The following is a 19,659-nucleotide window of genomic DNA, read 5'->3' on the forward strand; positions in this document are numbered from 1 at the left end:
GGTTTGCAGAAGATGAAGCTGCCTTCGCGATGATGCGGCAACGCTTAGACAATCACGTGATGCAAAGTGTCATTCGCGAACATGAAATCCTTTCTCGCAGAACTTCGTATATATTTTTATAATAGTTATAATCAATATCATCCTTGTCTCCACCTCAGTCTGGATGGATTCCTTCAGCAATGCTGTTCACACTGCTAGAATTACGGCCCACTCTGCAAAGAACTCCTTGTATCCGTGGCCAGTGCTTTAAAAAGCAATACAGTTACTGTTCCTCAAGGTGATAACCCTAAATCCGTTGAGAGGCTAGAACAAGCCTTCAACAAATAATCGCAACAAAGGTGGATAAATTAGAGGCTCGGGGTCAACATACGCGAATATATGACCAGCCTGATCATGCATCTTTCATACCAAGTTTAAGTCATGTAAACTCGACAATATCTCCGAATTCAGCAATCAGCCACGGCTCGACGTCTTCGTAGCCCGGAGGGATAACAATACTGCTAAAGGGCTGGCCATCTGGCTGGGGAGGTACACCCTCGCGAACACTAGTATTTCCTGCATGAATATTTCCGAAAGCGGGCTTCCCATCACTTTGCTTAACCACGATGTGCGGCGTTTTTTCGATCTCCGCCGGCCCTTTCCCCTCTGCGGCGGATCCATTCAGTCCGGGATCATATGGGCCTTTAGGACTGCTGGTATTGTTGAAGAATAGCGAGTGACCCTTCTTGGGTGACATTTCTTGAAGTGCAATCGCCGAAGACAGGGTATCTTCTTGAGGCGACAACGAAGACCCAGCCACGAGCATAGCCTCCTTGTTTTCTGGAGCGAATGCATCATACTCATCCTCAATCTCCACTCCGAAAGTCTCCTCTAGGGCTCGAAGGTCATCATCATCACCGTTCGCATGCCGAAGAACTTGAGAGTCAGCCAGCCCCACCATGGCAGCATCGAGTACCGAGTCATTGTCACCGAAATTAGAATCACGGTAGTCTTCAACGTCCATATCCTCAACCTTTTTCCCAGGTGCTTTAAATTTATGCACCATATTTGGACTAATTCTAGCCTCCGGGGTAGGCTGGGCAAGAATAGGAAAATTTGAAAGTGAAGGCAGGTCATCGATCCAATCATTTCCGTAATCACTAGAGGATGCGGGCTTTCGGTCATCCTCTTGCGTGCTGACTAAAAATGACAGTTTTGGCTCGTCTCCTTTGGCGTAAGTATACGCCGGCTTTTTGTGCATAATAGCAGATACCGAGGAAGGAGGGGCCTTCTTCTGGACACTAACGTGGAGTTGGCGAAGAGTTCTGTAATCTTGTGGTGCGTAAACAGCATAGTCATCCTTCTTCTGAGTTAAGTCCAAATGCTCAACTTTTACTGAACTTTTGCTCCTCGATGACGAGAGTTGAAGTTTTATCTGTGTCTTGTCGCGCGCCTCGCCCCTCAACGATTTTGTCGGGCATGGCTCGGTATTTGTGTCCATGGATGTGACTAATTTCTTTACAAGACGCTTAGGTGGTTTATGAAGCCCGTCACGGCAGCATATGTGCTTGCATGCATTTTTGTCTTTACATTTGTGGTTGCATGCCCATTTGCCATTGGGTAACTGCCTTGGCCCGTCATCTTCTTTGGCGTGGGGTTCGGTATGCTTCCTTTTCTTTGAAGAGGTATTATTGAACGAGTATTGTCGTGTCAATACAGTCGTAGCGTCGTCGTAGTTCTCAATGTGTTCGAAGTCGAGTTCTCGGCCTGCAGCTTGTACCAAATCGATGTCATCAATGTCGTCATCTCCGAACTCATCACACGTTTCTGAGGACTTTCGTCTACCACCGATACTCTCAACCCGGCGCCTGGATGTATTGGATATGGGCCTTTCCAATGCACCTAAGAATGGCTGCTTCTGTGCCTTTACTGGGAACATGGACAAAGGGATTTCCGGTTTCACTGTGGCTTGTCGCATCGTCCCCGCTATCTGCATGTTAATCTCAAATCTGTTAAATAGAATCGCGGCTCACCAATTTCATCGCACATAACGTAGCAGATGACAGACAGGCCCGGATTTGTCAGGAGAACTGGGAAGACTAGGTCTTGGCCGTTGCCCAGCTTTTGTCCACTATGGGTTGTCAGCCGTGAAATATGAGAAATTCAGAAAAGCTACCTGATACGGGCAAAGTGTATCTTATGCCCATCTGATCTCTCTGCAAGCAGGCATATATATACCGGCTTTCCTCGGTATTCAGTAGCAGGTTTCTCATTCATAAATCCCACCTCCACTTTCATTTTTAATATAACACCGTCACCACGTTTCGAAACCTGGACCTGCTCTTAGCATACAAAACAGACAAGCTCCGCTATGTATTTCACATACCGAATTACTAAGCATATTTACAGTAACTCGCAGCTTTGGAAACGATTTCAATCGATCGAGGAGTCTCATGCCGAAGGGGGGGTTTTTGTTGAGTATCATTTCAATTCGGTGGGGTTCGGTGTTTTCTAACTCTTCGATAGTGCTAACCCCAGCGTTAACAAGTCTCCTTACCGTCACTATTCCAAGTTGCTCGATTTGTTTGAGTTGCAGTGGGCTGTCGTCCCAAGCCCGGGCACCAAGGCTACGTTCTAGCATTAGGGCATTGCGGATTGCTACTGAATCCTCGAGGAACAGTTGACAGTCGATAACACAGCGTATAAGGCGGTTTATATGCTTGAAGATGATTGAAATCTCCATGGCGTACTGCTGCTTGTGCTTCATCGTTTTATCATTCCAAGGCATCTCCGCCCCACCGAGAATAGATTGGACAATGAGTGAAGTTTTATGGATGGGAAGAGCAAGATCAACAGGAATTGGGAACCTGATAGATGGGGATCTGTTGAGTTCCTTATATATAGACTTCTCCCCGGCCCGGAATCGCACTTCCTTGAACTCTGCTGCTTGGGCGAGCGCGGAGAGCTATCTCATTCAGTCAGCAAAATCCAGACATGAAGTGATGCATAACAATTGGAAAATTCAATAAGCTTACGATCTCTGAAATTTTCGCCTTCGGTGGCAATCCTAGAAAAGCTTTCATAGTCTCAAACTGCACATAATAACGTGTCATCGCATCTCCGTATTCAGTACTTCTTAGGGCCTGACCTTTAGTAACAAGGTCTGCGTCTTGCAAGAAGTTGATATCCCGACTGCAGATAATATCAAGTTGCTCATCGACATCTTGATCTTTTCTAGCCCCTTCAAGCTTATAGTAGTCCGGATTTTGTTTCAGACGTACGAATAGGAAAGTCCCTGCCAGCCATTTTTTTGCGGAGTCCAAATCGGTTATAGTGCCGAGTCCAATCTCTGCGTTCTAAAAGGTCAGCCGAGCCTCATAAGCAGATATCGATGACTTACTAGGTGGTCGATCAGGTTCAGGTGTAGGCTGAATGCCATGTTAGTAAGCACTCGACTGAATCAAGCAAGCGGAGTTACCAGCTCTCTAAGAGTTGCTGCCCAGAAACCATTTTCTGGTAGCCTTGGACTTTCTGCTGCCTCGTCATAATCGCTGCCACCGCACTGTCATCGAATTGAGGCCGCCCAGCACGACCAAGCATCTGGATGACCTCAAGGTCTGCGTACTCTTTCAGGCAGTTACCCGCATAGAAGACGGTGTTTTTGATGATGACGAAATGGCATGGCAGGTTGATACCTACGGCTAAGGTAGAAGTGCAGCAAATAACATTTATGTCTCCTTTGAGAAACCCAGTCTCGATAGCGATCCTGTCGTTTGGATCAAGACCAGCATGATGAAACGCGACTCCCGCAGATGCACAATCTGAAGTCATTAGTTTAAACCCCGTTCAAAATATCCCAAACACGGATCTGAACCTACTTCGGATCTCATTGTCTATAAAAGCCATTTCCTTCCTCGGCGCTTCCCAATATTTGTCTTTTAGGCTGTTCGTGGACCACCAGTTCACAAGAAACTTGGCCGTGCTAACAGTTGAATTTCTAGTAAAACAAAATATTATGATGGGTTTCCGCTGAGAATATTTGGCAATCACTTCTGGAAGCCTGAATAAGATGTTAGTATGAGCAATCATAAAGATAGAGTTTAAGAGAGTTGAGCACGGACTTGCTATCGAGGTATTTATCGAACACAAAATCATTAGCATTCGATTGATACCCACAGACATGTTTCTGTAGCTTAACCGGTCTGAACTCTTCACCGAATCTCTCCCGGGTAGCAGGTTCATCCTGATGTGCCGAGTCTCTTCCTAACCAAGTTGCAATATCCTCAAAGTTCGGCACAGTCGCAGACAACGCTACGAAACGCACATCAGAGCCTACTGACTTCATACGTGAAACAACAGCTTCAAGCGTCGCTCCTCGGTCGTCCTTAAGGATGTGGACCTCGTCAATGAGGAAAAGCTTTACCAGCCGCATCAACTTTTCATGATCTTTCCACTTCCGCGTCATGCTGTCCCACTTCTCTGGAGTTGTGACAATGATGCTTGCATTCTGCACATTCCGTAGCTGAGAACCATCGCTGTCTCCAGTGAGTTCTGCGCATTCAAGGTCAAGCGGACCAAACTTCTTCTGCCAGTCACGATACCTCTCTGAACATAGAGACTTGGTTGGTGCTTGGTACACAATTTTGTACTGTCCACTCGGATAGCTGTTAATAGCTCGGCATATGGCTAGTTCAAGGACCGCCGTTTTGCCACTGCCGGTTGGAGATGATAGCACGAAATTATCACCCGATCCGTATACTTTCTGGAAGCACTTTGACTGTACAGCATTGAACAAAGGAAATGGAAATACTGTTCTGAGCCGATCGGGAAGCTCGGAAACGGGTATAAGCTCAATGCCTTGGGCCATTGCGGGAGCATGCTGAAAGTTGATCCGTTTTGGTTCAGCCTTCGAATAAGATGGCTCAGTATTCTGACTCGCCGAGTTTTCAGGACATTGTATATCCCCATCATCTAAGGGCCGTTTTGGGGGTCGCCGCGACGCCGCTCGTCGATGGTCTCCACGCCTTTCACTTGCTTTGAGACTAGGGCTAGAAGGTAATCCTCGCGGAGACGAGCTCGACTCAAGTGCAGCGGTAGCGTTGTAGGCAAGCTGTGCTGCAAAAACGACAGAGTGCGTTAGATTATGCTGATTTATATAAGGCGAACACACTGTCACTTACGTAAGTCTCTCACCTGCAGGTTGGATAGGGCGGGAGAAGCTGTTCCGAGTCAGCATGCAATTGCCAAAGCATCACAACTTGTTTTGCCTACCCTCTTTAGGATCTTGATACATTTTTAGCAGTGTCTGTCGAGATTCAGAAGCTCCACAGTCCATGTATCGTGTTGGGTTCGGGGCCAGAGATAATCGGGCCTGGCCTCGTTCTGCTTGCCTCTGTCGGTCTTGATATGGTCGTCGCAGCAGTTCCTTATCTGAATAGCGTTAGATTGATGCATAGACCTCATCCAAACAGTCTAATACGCACCGAAGGAGTCGAGCGAAAGTTCCCTATCAGGAATAATGCCTGAATCTGGGATGTCGTACCGCATCACAGTAGCCCTGCGGGTCTCTCGTGGGTGCAATTCATTGAGTCTTGTTTCTTGCAAGCTTCTAAAGAACTGATGTGGTTCCGGGCTTATATGTCTTGCGTGCTGGGTTCCGTTAGCTCCTCTCGCCCTGTCATCGAGGTCATTTAGGATATCGAAGACAGAGCCTTCCATTATTGCTAGCTAATATTAGAGCATGAGAGGTGCCGATATGACCAGAGATACCCAGTATATGTCAACGAAAAGCTGGGGTAGAGATGACTGAGATGGTGGTAAGTGTAAGAGAAGTAAGCGTGAGAATTCGGTCCAGGAGCAATGCTGGATGAAAGTTGGATCGGGAACCAGAACGTCTTACTATCACTCATACAACCAAAGAAAAGGATCGCAACTCAAGTCATTTCAAAAAGAGGTATATACGTAAACATGCCTACCTCAAGTCCAATGCGCCACTTGGCATCCTCTTTCTCCAAATACGCACTTGCAGCCAAGACAAGTACGTGCATTTAACGCCAATCATCCAAAGCCAATTATCAAAACGCCACCACCGCCGCCGTAGGTCTTATGCACGTCATATTCCATGCGTAACGAGTGACAAAATTCTGTGTACTCGAAGCCGTGATAAATACACAAAATGTGTGAGCAATTCTCCGCCGCTCTAAAAATGCACCTAGCCACGATTCAAGATCGCAGATCACAATTCAAGAGCCTCTGCCTCTCACCCTAGCTCAGCACATCACAACTGAGGAGTCCAGTTTGCAGCGTAGATTCATCGAGGCAAACCGTTCACTCATCCCTCTTTACAAATTGCTTTCTTTCAGAATTTCCGCGGAAATGGTGTCGTTCAATTGTAGGGGTTTCTGGTCTTGACGTTGTCAAGGCTTCAGCCCTCAATGGAGACTTCACCAAGGGAGCGGATGTCCGCTCAAGGTCGAAGTATGAAGGGTTGCCATCAATTGTAGTCTTTTCGTAATCTGCGATTCGAATTGGCGGCGGTCTTAGTCGGTCTTGGCTAGTATAGAGATACGTTGAAAACAGGACGATGGATGTGCCAATTACATACTATAGCTCTGTGATCAGTAATAGCCTTAAAATCTCAGCCCAAGGTACTTACATTCGCAGTAATGGAAAAGTGAAAGAACCAAACACTTGCAAGAAAGCTGATGACGATGCTTATGCTTGTTGCAAAGTTCTTAGCAATATTGTCTGCGTAGTTGACAACCATAGCTACTATTACACCACCCAGAGCTTGGAATGTGATCGCAGTCCAAACCACCCAGTTGTAGCCGACAAAGAAGCCAGCTTTCGCGATCTCTTCACCATCCTTGAAGATGACGCCGAGGAAGAAGGCCGGGAATATTGAGTAGAATGACAGTTGGACATTGCGGACCCAAAGCGAAGCAGTGGCATTCGAGTCTTTCAAGATCTTTTCAAAAGTAACACCAGCAAGGCCGGAAAGAATGCAGGCCACAATGACAGAAACCAGGCCAAGAGAACCATTTAGTTGCGGATTTTGCATTGCCACATCCTCCTCGATTCCTTCATATGTCGCGGACCGCTTCATGAGCTGCGCCGCCGCAGTGCTCCCTAAATCGCGCAACTCCTCGATTGACCGTGGCCAAAAGATCCGTGCTTTGGTATCTTTCAGTGATTGTAGGCTCGCTGGGTCGCTTCCTCGAGGCATCTGAACAACGGCGACCCCGATCATAAGTAAAACCAGAGAGACCCATTTCCGCGTCGAAAGACTTCGGCCAAGCAATATCACGCTGAAAAACGCAGTTGTAAGGATCTTGAGCTGGTATGTAACCTGGAACGTAGCCGCATCCAGGTTACTTACGGCTACATATTGCAAGGTGTTTTGCAGCGTATATAGCATTGCTGGAATTGCCAACTTCCAGCTGTCCCCGGTGAAAACCGCTTCTGAGAGGTTACTGAACAAGGTAGTCGCAGGCGTATTCGAAGGTAGATTACTCGACATGTCATACAATGCCATTGTAAGTGATATGGAGAGTTTGATAACTTCATTAAGGAATACCGCAGTAGAGGTGAAGTATCGATGACTACTCGTCATGGGCATAATGCGCGAGTAATGCATTATCTGTTCATCTGTTAGCACTCAAGAGCCTGGTTCAAAATCCACCGCTGCGCCGTGGGGCTGATTGTTGTTTGTCAAGACGACGTACCAGGATCAGAGCAGAATTCTGAAATGTAAGCTGGAAGACGAATTAGTAAGTCTTCTGAGCAAATCCAAGAACTAATTCAGCTCACTGTGATCAAGGATATATGCTTCATGGGAACCCCTCCCCATGGGCCTCCTCTTCGACTCGCATCCATGGTCATAACGCCCACCCCTTTCGCTTCCCCTTATGATGTAGCTAGTGTTGGCGCGAGACTCGGGCCGACGCGATGCGTTTTATGGTGATGGTAGGTCGAGAATGGTGGATAGATGGTAGTAAAGAGCCGTCAAAGGAGTGTGGTCGAGTTGGAAGCGGGTGTTGGAGAGTGAATGCGGTGTTGAAACGTGTAAAAGCTAAAACTGCCAGGGCCGAAAGCTGGAGAAACGCGCCAAAGATCCCCGCGTCGATCGCCCAAAGAACGCCGCGACTGACACCATCACGGGGGCCTGGTTGTGGCTGACCACTGCAACGGGCCAGTAGCGATCCCGCAAAAGCCGCCAACTTTGAACCCTTTCAGAGCGGTGGCACCTTAACTAGGGGTCATGCGCTCGACTAATTTCCCAACCAGGTTGAATGGTGTCTTTACAAAGACTGCCTGCATCTCTCGAGCAAAGAAACTACAACTGCAATAGAAGTTGCTACTGATGGGCTAGGAAATCGAGAGCAAGCTACGACTACTGGGTTTCAATTACGTATCCTACGACGTATCGCTTCTGGATGACCATTTGGAAGCTCGCGGCTTGTTATATTCGGTCCGCCAGATGATGACCTCCACCCCGAAGCATCCGCCGACACCCAAGAAGAAAATACACGCGGTCACAAGTGGCCAGGAAACTAATAGCTCTGAAACCCTCGCAAACATATCCCGATCGGCATCCCGACACTGGATTAATAGGCTCCGGATAGCATTCAGGAACATGCTCATAACTTTTGATACATGAACTCTTCGTAGAAGACAATGGACGTTTCGTGAAGTTTCAACTAAGAATTCCAGACAGTGTGCTTTATTAGGTTCCTTTCCCCTGGAGGTTTCGGCAGCATGCCCCCGACCATCAAAGAACAGGCTGATTGGCTTCCGTAGCCTTCAAGGAGTTGAAGGGTCGATTGAATGGCTCAGGGGCCACGGATCTGCTAGGTACTGAGGGGACAGCAACTGCATACTTCTAAACCATGCACGAATACCTTCCCGAAGCTTCCTTCTGTATACTACCGAAAGGTCCTTTCTGGGCTTCCTCGACACCGACACGTACACGAACACGCTGTCGCCCAAAAATGCAGCTTCCTTGGGACGCCTCACAGGGAGTTAAAATCAGGGTGGTGCGATACTCAAAAATATCCAAGTTCGCCCAGTCCATTGGCACCAAGAAATCTCTAAGAAGGGAGGCTTAAAATAATTCCAGCATCCGGGCCAGATGGTCATATCATATTTGTACGGACTCGCTGGTATATGACAACTGAGACGATATTCAGCTTTAGTTACTTGATCTGAACAAAGCTTCGGCTCCGACGTATGGAATTGAATACCCTCCCCAACTCACAATGACGCCGCTGTTGCTCGTCTATATAGTCAATTAAGCTTTTTTTTCTTGGGCCGTGTTGAAAGACTAATTTAATTTGGATGTGCATATACATGAAGTGCTGTATTGAGATATAGCGGTTTAGTAAGCGTGAGGAACCTAACATAGGAGCCCATTCGTATCTATGTCTATGCGCCTTTTATCATACATTGGGCAATACACCTGGATCGATGTATCGCGGGGATTAATCATACCCTATCTCATTTGGTGAAGTGTAGGCTAGTCTAATCACCATTTGGAGGACCAAAACAGATAAGAGACAAGAAACACCCCACAACTGTTTTAGTATCTAAGTCTACATTTTCTCTGCTTTTTAAACTCCATTAATCCGTGCTCTGGCCCAAAAATTCTGGAAGCCACTTGAAGACCTCTTCCCAAGTTTCCTGTCCTTCCACAAAACTTTTAATTGCAGCAATGATCTCGTCCTGAGATGCTCGGACCTGCTTCGTGCTGTCGCGATCGCGGAGAGTTATACTGTCAACGGAGTCAAAGTCCAGGGTGATTCCAAGTGGAGTGCCCAACTCGTCATTGCGAGAGTAACGCTTGCCGATACTGGCGGAGGTGTCATCAATCCGATTGGATATGCCAAGCGATCGTAATCGCTGGGATACCTTGCGAATTACTGGAACGAATTCCATCCAACTAACGTAGGCTCTTCGGCGCCGAAAAAACAGGCCGGAATACGGCACCGTGCACTCAAGCCTCAACACCACCGAATCTCATGCTTCAACGCCACAAAACAATACAATATGCATTCAATACTGGGTCATCTGCCCATTAGCTCTTCTACAATCATGCAGCCGCTTGGTGTAGCAGCTGTACATATACTGGATCATCTTGGGGGTGTAGTAATTTGTTGTTGTTATTTACATGAGGCTTGCGCACGGTGCCGCATTCCGGCCTGTTTTTTCGGCGCCGAAGAGGTAGGTTATGGGCTTTTGACGGTTGGGGTTTTTGACGGTTTTGAACATCAAAACTACCTCAAAATGCTTAATAAAAGGCATTTTCTTAATAAAAGGCACCACGCAGTATTGTCCACAATAAATAAAATGAAGCTTTAGTTTTATATAATCAAGGCTCTATCGCAACATTTTATAGTGTTGTATTAGAAGCTCTACTCAATTAACTGCACGACGTTGCCTATCCCTTGGGCTGGTAGCGTCCCTTACCGACGACGGTATTACTACTGCAGCTGCAGGCCCTATACGATGTCCTCTTCTTAATTAATTCTTACTGTCGCCGCTTAGATCCGACCAGGCAGAAAGCGTCGCTAATCCTGAGCCCCATCTGAGGCCTTTGCATTAGAACGATCAACCGAACAGTCGGCATTATTTCAGATTGAGTACGACCACCAGATTAAGCGCCACTAATTATCTCCTAATCGACGCCGGTGAAAGCATGGATCAACGTTAGATTAAAAAGGCTCCGGATTGCAACCGCACACGCCCTAAGGCGGCAGAATCTCAACTAGAGGACTTGGCGGCTCCTAGCGCCGGGACAATCCCGGTAGATAAACACTTGTTTACCTTCTTTTCCTTCTTCAGCCTCGATGTGTCCATAGTCACAGTAGACGGTTATTGACTCGCTCTGCGTTCGTCTCGTGACACCTTCTCATCACCATCTTTACATGCTTGCGTGGTTGGCCTCATGGTCTCTTTTGTCGTCCCGTAATCGAGGCTTCCACAATTGCCTGCAAGGCTGCCTAGCATGGGCCTGGCGTCGCGCCTCAAACCTTTCCACCAATGCCTTGCTCAGGCAGGAGTGTGGCTTTCTATTGCACCCAATAATGTACTAATCACACCATCGGCCACTTTCTTTGCCGATGATATCTTGGATTGCCATTCCCGTTCACCGCTCGCTGAACCCACTCGTAAGCTTTACCCGGCGTATCTGGATTCCTGAAATTCCTGTGCGAAGGCGTAGGTATTAATGCTTAATAGCACACGGGGAACCTTGCTCTTTTATATAGAATATAAACTATATTTATTAATCCTTCTAATAATTGAGTTTGTTACAATTTTTGTTGTCCATCTAATGTTCCAGCTGTTGAATAAGCCACATTGCTATGTATCAATTTTGGCTTGTCGGACTGCATGCTACCAATACCAGCCTTTTCCGGCACCATACATGGCCCATGATCAGTAAAACCACCACCATGCTTCATAACCCAGACCCCACCGCTGTACAATTACTCCCGTTTAAAGACATCGCGTCATCCGCCACTAAACAAGTGTCATCGTGCACAGACCACTGCGCCCTGTTTCAATAGTAGATAAGCTGCTACATCCTCTATCGCTCGATTGTTTACTAGATTGTAGAGTATTGTAAGTCAAGTCGTCAATTGCTGATCACGCCAAGGTTCCCACGCTCCTCCACCGGGGTGACGAATTTCACCATGCCACTTTCGGATGAGCAGCTCCACACTCTCGCCATCGTTGGACGTTGCGCCTCTGTCCTCTCCATTCTAGGTGTAGCTACGATTATCGGCACGTTTATCTCATCGCGGCACTTCCGCAATCCTATCCATCGTATTATCTTTATCAATGCCTTTTACAACTTGTTCGACTTCACTGCTACAATGATATCCATCAGCGGGCCCGAGGCGGGAAATGGCACGGCCTTATGCCAGTTCCAGGGTTTTTTACTCCAAATGTACGTCCCGAGTTGGCAACCCTACTCCATCTAACACAAACAAGACGCGCCAACATTGACAAGGAGGATTGCAGGTTTCCACTGGCAGACGTACTATGGACACTTGCAATGGCTTGCGACGTCTTCCTTGCTGTCTTCTATCACTACGATGCTGAAGCTTTGCGCAAGCTCGAGATGAAGTACATCGGTGTAATTACTACCCTTGTATTCACCCCTGCTATAACCTTCCTCTTCATCCACACCCCGGAGAGAGGCCATATGTATGGCAGTCAGACGGTGAGTGCCTTTCCCCTAAATTGAAGCTAGCACGACCAATAGGGTGACGTACAATCCTTGACAGCTTTGGTGTTCGATCTCTCCCAAATGGGTGCTCTTCCGCATAATTTTCTACTATGGACCCATATGGTATGTCTCGTCCTGCCCGACACTTCTTGCCTGCTACTCTAACCCATTTTTTTCTTTTGCTAGGTTTATCATTGTCGTTGTCATGATACTCTATTGCCTCGTTGGCATGGAGATTGTCAAGCTGAGGCATAAGTTTAAATTGACCAGCAATGACCATATTACCCAGGCCTCAATTACGTCCGCTAATAACGTCTCTTTTGACCATCCCAACAACGCCGTCACCATGACTGTCGAAGCCAATGTCCAGTCACAGCCTGTGCACATTGCCGAATCACATGGTAGAAAAGAATCGGTATCTGCCTTGTTATCGAAATCCTCTACCAATCAAATTTCCACCTCCCACCTACACCCGTCCAACAGTATCACCTTGGACCACAGACCCCCCAAGCAGGTGTCATTTAGAGAGTACGTATTCATGCCACTAATGTTCTTCATCGCACTGCTAGCAACCTGGCTAGCGCCAACAATCAATCGCATTTCCGCCTTCATTAACCCTGGCCATGAATCGTATCCACTTCTACTCGCTGTCGGCGCAATGGGCTCACTACGTGGGTTCTGGAACGGGGTTGTATTTATCACTATTGGTGTGAAAGGGCGGAGGTGGCGAACAAAGTTGAGGAAGAGAACAGGTACTAGTTAAGGTGAGTGAGATTACGCTGCTCAAACCTATCTATAGCCCAGTAGGTGCTTAGCCTAGCCTAGCCTAGCCGCGGCGTCAGGTAAACCCAATGATTAAATACGCTCGCACCTGCTTCTTCCTTCTATACCCCGCCGCCACAGACGCGCCCTATATATGCGACGATAAACTGCAATGCGAATACTTTGCACAAATCGCAGGGAAAAGGGCAATAATAACGTTAGATGATTAAAGACCCTTTAAAGGCCGCGTCAGCAGGATAGCCAGGTGATGACAGAGTGGATGATGAAGGCAATTTAGGCGATAGGGAAGGAAGGCCACCGCCCTAGGCAACGAGGCAGCACGTAAGCTGACAAAAGAAGGAATTGCAGGACCTACCTCAATAGATGGTGCACCGGTTAGGGGAATAACGTGAGAAGCTTGGGACGATTTGAACATGATGCCCACCTCGAAGTCTTTTGGTGGCAGTACGGAGGGTATAAAGTTATAACTCCTCCCAGATTCTTCTAATAAACACATATCAGCTGCCTCAGGAGAGAGCAAAAGAGAAGGAGCAGCAAGTGGAAGACGATAGTAGCAGTAATAGCTGCAACAGTAGTGGTGAGTACGTCGACGGTCGGGACAGCCATGGCAGAGGGCCACAACCTGTCAAGCGGCACCAAGCCAAGCTCGACTCGAGAGACCGTGTTCCTCAAGATATGACGGCCAGAAATTCCAGGACTCTTCTCATCCGTCCTTAGGTGGTGATAGGCCGATATCCAATACCAGAACCGAATATCAGCAATGGTTCATGCATGGATGCTTAAAACGAGCAGCAACCGGGAAAGACACACGCTATGTCATGGAGTTTAGCTTGGAGCAGCTTTAAGAACGCTCTAGAATGCCACGACTGGCGCGCATCAATAGACGCTTGAGATCAATCAAAGTCTCACAAATTTGCCATTTTCAGAGGATAGCAGATATCTGAAGACTGACCGAGAGTCGCACCGTCTGAACTCCGACTCATCTGACACGTATCGAATCTAGGAACCGTTAGATTATGCGGTATTCGTTAGCGAGGATTGGGTGACTTGAGATGGAAGGAATCTTCTTTAGCTTACCCCAGATCATAGGACCACACTTACAGCTCTCTATGGCAATACACTTGTCCTAGGATATGTGCCTAGCCGAGTGACGTTTCTTTGAATTCGCACTTTCCTAGGTAGCCGTATGAATTCAGTGTTTCGCTTGTTTGTTAATGATTCTGCATTTAATCTTAATCTGAGGATTTTTAACGCCGGACCCTGTGGGTAGGTTTTAAGGGAGGGTGATGGTTATTGTCGTTCTAACTGTCTGCTATCGCAGCTCCTATTATCGCTGACCTGCCCTCTCCATTCGCATTAACCCAATAGCTTCCATGTCCACCCAATGAACCTCCTGTAGTGGCTAGCTGATAGGATGCACAGAAGGGAGGCAATGTGTAAGCTTTGCAATGTAGTATTGAACGAGCGACTTGATTCTGAATGTAGCTCTAGAGTCTCTATATATACACGAGAAAGGTGCAGGTAATAAAACAAAAGGGAAGGCTAATATGTAGCTAAAACAGGGTGATACGCAGGCGAGAGGGTGGCGTTTTGGTAGGGTACCAGTAGTCGGTTACACAATGTCACCAATTACTCCTCCTGACCCGCTAGAAACAACCCTATATACACTATTTAATCAGTTAGGGTAGGTAGCTTAGCTCCTTTATACTATACCTTAAGTTTATTCGCGTAAGGAACCCTTTAAGCTTTAACCTTTGTTCCGGAAATTGCTCGATTAATAGTATCTTTATTTTTACTATTCTAAAATTATTAAGCTTCCTTTTAAAGCCTGCCTGGTTAATATTAACGCAATCTATAATTTCCTTAAGTTGGTCCATTGTAACTATTTATAAGTTACCACTTTCCCCTATATTTGTATCTTCCTAAGATCTAAAGCTTAATCCTCCTAGCGTAGTCGTAGGTATTGTCTTAAGTGGCATCTTATTAACTATTATTCTACTATAACCTTAGTAATAAATGCATAATAAAGCCTTATAGTAGGTACTACGGTAAACTTGTTAATAGGCTACTATCTACTATTTTTACTAAATTCTACTAAGTTCTGCTAGGACTACTACCTAAATCCTATTCTACTTCGTGTATATTACGGCACCTATTAACCTAGAAACTAAGTAAACAATATATATCCCTTTCTCCTATTTTCTACTTTCTTTCCTTGCGTAACGTCTTAACTTTATTATATAGTTTATATACGTAGCTTAATAATATCTACTTTACTATATGTTATCGTCGCTTATACTTACTTCGTGACAAATAAAGAAGGATTAGGACACGCTTACTAAATGTCTAGCGATTTTAAAGCCTCTTAAGATAGCTACGAAGCGGTTAGAAGGCCGCACTAAAGAAGCTAAGTTTAACTAAGTTTAATTAAGTATTACAAGCTTATAAATTAGGCAAATTTAGGTCTCTATAAGAAGTCCTTCCTACCTTTAAGTATCTACTTAATTAGTTTAAGCGCTTTAAAGTCGAGTATAAATACTATATAGAGCCTTGCTTCCGCTATAATATTAATATAGCTTAGGAGAAGCTAAATAAGTATTATAAGCTTACTGATTAATCACCTACCTATATCGCCGTAGCAGTTCTATATCTAGTAATTAAATAGACGTTTACTAATAAATATTAGGGTAGTAAGGTAGAAGCTTAGTAGAAGACGGTAGTCAAAGAAGTAGTTTAAAAGCTATAGCTTAGGTATAAGAATTTGCCTATTAAATCTACTGCTAATTAAGCTTTAAAACAATAGCGGCGCGTTACTTGATCTAACATAGATAACCACCTCCGCGGCGGCTTTGCTCTAGCTATACTAATTAACAACGATTATAGTAAGTATAAAGAGTAGCTCACTCGAGGTGGCTACTAAGAGGATGTTGCATGCACTAATCCGATTGCCTATTAGATATTAAAGCTCGATAGCGGATAATATCTACAACTCGCTCGTATAGCTCTTGACCCACTTTCTATACTAGCTATATCGTTAGATCCCAAACGGATATTTAGCCTTACTAGCCTCCTCCTTACCGCGAACTAAAATTAAATCTAACCCGATATAATTGGCGCTATAATAGCAATAAGTTCATGGGATAAAGAAGGCGTAATTAATATAATGGACGGAAAGCTTAAAAAGGTAGTAAATAAATAGGCAGGGAATAGACAGGGTAGTAGGCAGGCGAGCAGGTAGGGTAGGAAGGTAGGCAGGAAGGTATAAAACACTATGCTAAGGCTGGTGATAGTTACTAACAAAGCCGGTAAGGGGCAGGAAGGGTAGTAGGCCACTAATTGGAAGCGGCCAGAGCCTTTCTTAACGATTAACACTATAGTAATAGTTTTATACAAGCCGGTTGAATCTCGTTAAATCGACTCAATTAACTTTAACTCAACTCAATCAACTGCAGAGCCTGCTTGCTTAAGCCTTCAACTCAACCAACTAAAGGCCTCAGGTTGATTGAGTTGATTAATTAGTCACTCTGGAGATAGAGAAGTGTAAAGGCGTATTAAGAATACTAAAACAAATAAGCTCTAAGCCACTAATTTTATACTAGCAGAATTAAGCTTAGCAGAAGATTCGGATAGTAAAGTTACTACTAAGTGTTACTGTGCGGATCCTGTCCGCCCCCAAACCCAACGCCCCCCTCCCCTCCACCCCCACCATCACCAACAACACAACCTAAACCTTCCCCCCTTGCGGCCGACAATACCACTGCGGCCGCTCCTTCCCCATCTCGCTCTGCGCCCTCCACCTCTCCTCCTCCCCCTCGACCGCCCTCGCCCTCGCCCTCCGCATCTCCTCATCCCCTCCCTCCTCACCCTCCACTTGGCCACCAGCCTCCCTCACACTAGTCGTAACCCTCGTCTCCGTCTTCCGCACAATCGCCCTCTTCGCATCCACCCCGCCCAGCTCCACATCCTCCCTCCCCACCGCTCCCCCCATCGCCCCCATCGCAAACAACTGCTCCTCACTCGCCGTCATCACGGCCTCAACGACGCCAGTGCGGCCGCGGCACCGCGGGTCGTCGGCGGAGACCTTGCAGAGCGAGCGGCGGCGCAGGGACGAGCTGGCGCACGAGGGGTGCGAGCAGGAGCCGGTGTAGACGGAGGCGTGGATGGAGACGAAGCGCACCAGGAGGGCGCGGAGGGGCGGCAGGCAGACGCAGATGACGCCGACATTGATTTCGATTATGGACCAGAAGCCTGAGGCGACTTCGTCTGCGGGGGCCGGGGGGAGTTAGTGAGGTTAGGGGGAGGGGATGGGAGGGGAGGGGCCACTGACAGGTTGTGTCGGAGCTTGTGGCGACGTGGAGGGAGGTCATTCGGAGGATGGAGGTGATTGTTACGCTGGAGAGGGTTAGTGGAGGGGTGGGTTGGAGGGAGGAGGCCCGGATGGTGCTTACAAGATTCCGAGTCCGAAGACCATGAAGAGTAGAGCTTTTTCCCTCACGCCTCGCTGCATTTGGTATACCATCCGCATCGGCAGCGCTAAGATCACGCAATCTGTGACGATGGAGAAAATCGCGTTCGCATACCACGCATTCACTAGCGGGTAGCAATGGCCTGGTTTTTTCTTATGCCAGGCTTTGTCGACAGGGATGCATTGGAAGATGCCCGCAATGATGGTGGAAACAGCAAAGAGAGAAACCAGGGTGAAAAGCGCCCAGCAGGATACCCGATAAAACTTCTGCGGCATGATGCGGATGAAAAGTAATAGAATTGAAGCTTTGTTAAGCGCAACAGACAATTTGTATGTGATTTGGAATGTCCAATGAAGCTAAAGGAATGGGAACAGAAATTTTAGCGCGTGCTTCCTCCATAAAAGGAAGTAGATGTTCTTACGATCAAACTAATTTCCAAGTCTTTTGCGGGCAGGTCAGTCGTGTGGTGACCCCACCCATACCGATGTGCTGAATTTGTTAGAATCCAAGGCTCCTTTATAGAATATTGAGGGGATACTCACCAACGAGTGTTTGAATGTTGCAAGAAAGTACAGAGAACTGGAAAAAATTCATCAGGAATTGTGTACGCAGTCAGGCTTGGACCAAGACCTACAAGAGCAGCCAAGGAAACCCAATCGTCCGCTCCAATCTGACTTACGGTCCATCTACTACAGAATCTCGTCGCAACAAATATTGGATCAATCAAACAAAAAATAATGCAGGCCAACCCCTCAGACTTGGCTGTGCCCGAAATCGATCCTCTGATGTGGTCTACTGCCATGATTGTTGTCAACACTACAGAATGGAAAAAGGGTAAGGCTGAGTCTTATAGAAGCGTGACATGTAGTAGGAAATATAGATGAGCTGTCCACCCCAAAAGGTTGCACCAAGTCAATTCATTGCGTGTCCATGCAGCCGCTCGCTGGGAGTTCCATTGTGTTTGTCGTACGAAATCCTAGCGGGGTGTTCCGCTTCTTCGTACACTAACAATAAAAATGGCATCAAGGAGCCATCAGTTGAACTTGTTACGATTCGCTACGGTCTCATATAAATAATCCCGTAGAGTTGGTACGCAGCGCACCGCCCCTTGTGGTGTGATTAGATGGGGCCGGGTACTCTAATAACAGGGACCTCGACTCAACACCTTGACTGGTGGATGTAAAATTGGTCGCTCGGGGCCAATGCAGCCAGTAGATCGAGACTGCAGTAATTGATTGAGTGAATTTGGATGGGTCTCCGGCAGTGTTTTCGTTCACTGAGAACGATCAAGACGATAAGCAGATTTACTAATTTGAGATCAACAACCCTCCAAGCTGCCCTGCCACTGCATCGCTGACTGTATCGCATATTTTTCTGATCGCCAATATGTGTTCCGGGAAATGCCTGAGGGGAAACCAGGAAGTTCCCCCGCCTCGTTATGCAGGCACGCACTGCAGAGTAGTCATCTTCTTTACTGCTTAATAATATAACAACCATAAAAGAGATAAAATAATAAAGATACAGGTATAATATTTGAAGGTACCTTAATACCTTTATCTATTTAAAAATTAAAAAAACCTATGTTATTGTGGCTTAATAAATCCATAGAGTTGAGTGACTTTTGATGTTCCCCAGTGGTTTGTGTCACCCGCGTGGCAGGCAGGACGGAGATATGTACATTCAAGGTTCCGAATTCATTTACCCACCGGGTTAACCCGGACGATCCTGGCTGTAACCGTCTGGACCTAACCCACCGGGCCGGTCCGTGTAGCCTAACGGCCTATGGAATAAACGGATCTGGAAATTACGACGAGACGTTACAACGAATGCGTGATGTGCGTCGATCTCAAGGCTTCTTGTATCGGTGAAACGCCATTGGTCCAGGGATACTCCCGGTACAGAATCCTCTACTTTTGAGGCTCGAAAGAGAAGCTGCACGAAGTGATTTATATATCCGGTGGTTCCGTTCTAATCCTGTAATGCACTTCAATTGAACATCTTCGCCTTGCGTGTACACATGTTCGAAAAGAAACAGTGGTTGGGAAGCATACGGCAGTGGAGCATGGAAGCAACGCCTAGGTCTTCTACATATTGCCTAATCCGACCAGACTGCATTCGTATCTTGGATGATGCTTCTCCGGAGAGAATGCGGCGACCGCAATCTCCCAAGCCACTTTCTCATTGGTGCTATAAACTCAACAA

General features: G+C 46.7%; 4 protein-coding genes across 4 annotated transcripts; 1 reads left to right on the forward strand and 3 right to left on the reverse strand.

The window, feature by feature from the left end:
• Positions 1-93: 93 nt before the first annotated feature.
• Positions 94-8,042, reverse strand: K441DRAFT_709652 (uncharacterized protein). The gene is made up of 17 exons (XM_067653865.1): positions 7,789-8,042; positions 7,704-7,733; positions 6,635-7,618; positions 6,427-6,582; positions 5,463-5,595; positions 5,308-5,409; positions 4,790-5,094; positions 4,101-4,756; positions 3,858-4,039; positions 3,458-3,800; positions 3,380-3,407; positions 3,015-3,335; positions 2,366-2,944; positions 2,156-2,310; positions 2,013-2,110; positions 1,376-1,965; positions 94-1,345 (listed from the first exon to the last, which is right to left on the reverse strand). The coding sequence occupies exons 1-17, from the start codon at positions 7,858-7,860 to the stop codon at positions 419-421; spliced, it is 5,661 nt and encodes a 1,886-aa protein (XP_067496366.1). The 5' UTR covers positions 7,861-8,042; the 3' UTR covers positions 94-418.
• A 1,344-nt stretch (positions 8,043-9,386) lies between these two features.
• On the reverse strand, positions 9,387-9,912 carry K441DRAFT_711952 (anticodon-binding protein; the record flags this gene model as incomplete). The annotated part of the gene is made up of 1 exon (XM_067653909.1): positions 9,387-9,912. One exon carries the CDS (start codon positions 9,910-9,912, stop codon positions 9,598-9,600), a length of 315 nt encoding a protein of 104 aa, XP_067496367.1. The 3' UTR covers positions 9,387-9,597.
• A 1,757-nt stretch (positions 9,913-11,669) lies between these two features.
• Positions 11,670-12,971, forward strand: K441DRAFT_597405 (uncharacterized protein; the record flags this gene model as incomplete). The annotated part of the gene is made up of 4 exons (XM_067645061.1): positions 11,670-11,926; positions 12,001-12,202; positions 12,267-12,331; positions 12,395-12,971. 4 exons carry the CDS (start codon positions 11,670-11,672, stop codon positions 12,969-12,971), a joined length of 1,101 nt encoding a protein of 366 aa, XP_067496368.1.
• A 4,197-nt stretch (positions 12,972-17,168) lies between these two features.
• Positions 17,169-17,813, reverse strand: K441DRAFT_418835 (GPCR, PTH11-type; the record flags this gene model as incomplete). The annotated part of the gene is made up of 3 exons (XM_067641533.1): positions 17,169-17,254; positions 17,319-17,383; positions 17,440-17,813. Coding segments are annotated over 3 exons (525 nt in total), but the record flags the coding sequence as incomplete, so codon positions are not given.
• Between the last annotated feature and the right edge of the window lie 1,846 nt (positions 17,814-19,659).

This window comes from Cenococcum geophilum, assembly GCF_001692895.1.
Source record: "Cenococcum geophilum 1.58 unplaced genomic scaffold K441scaffold_107, whole genome shotgun sequence".
Classification (NCBI taxonomy): domain Eukaryota; kingdom Fungi; phylum Ascomycota; class Dothideomycetes; order Gloniales; family Gloniaceae; genus Cenococcum; species Cenococcum geophilum.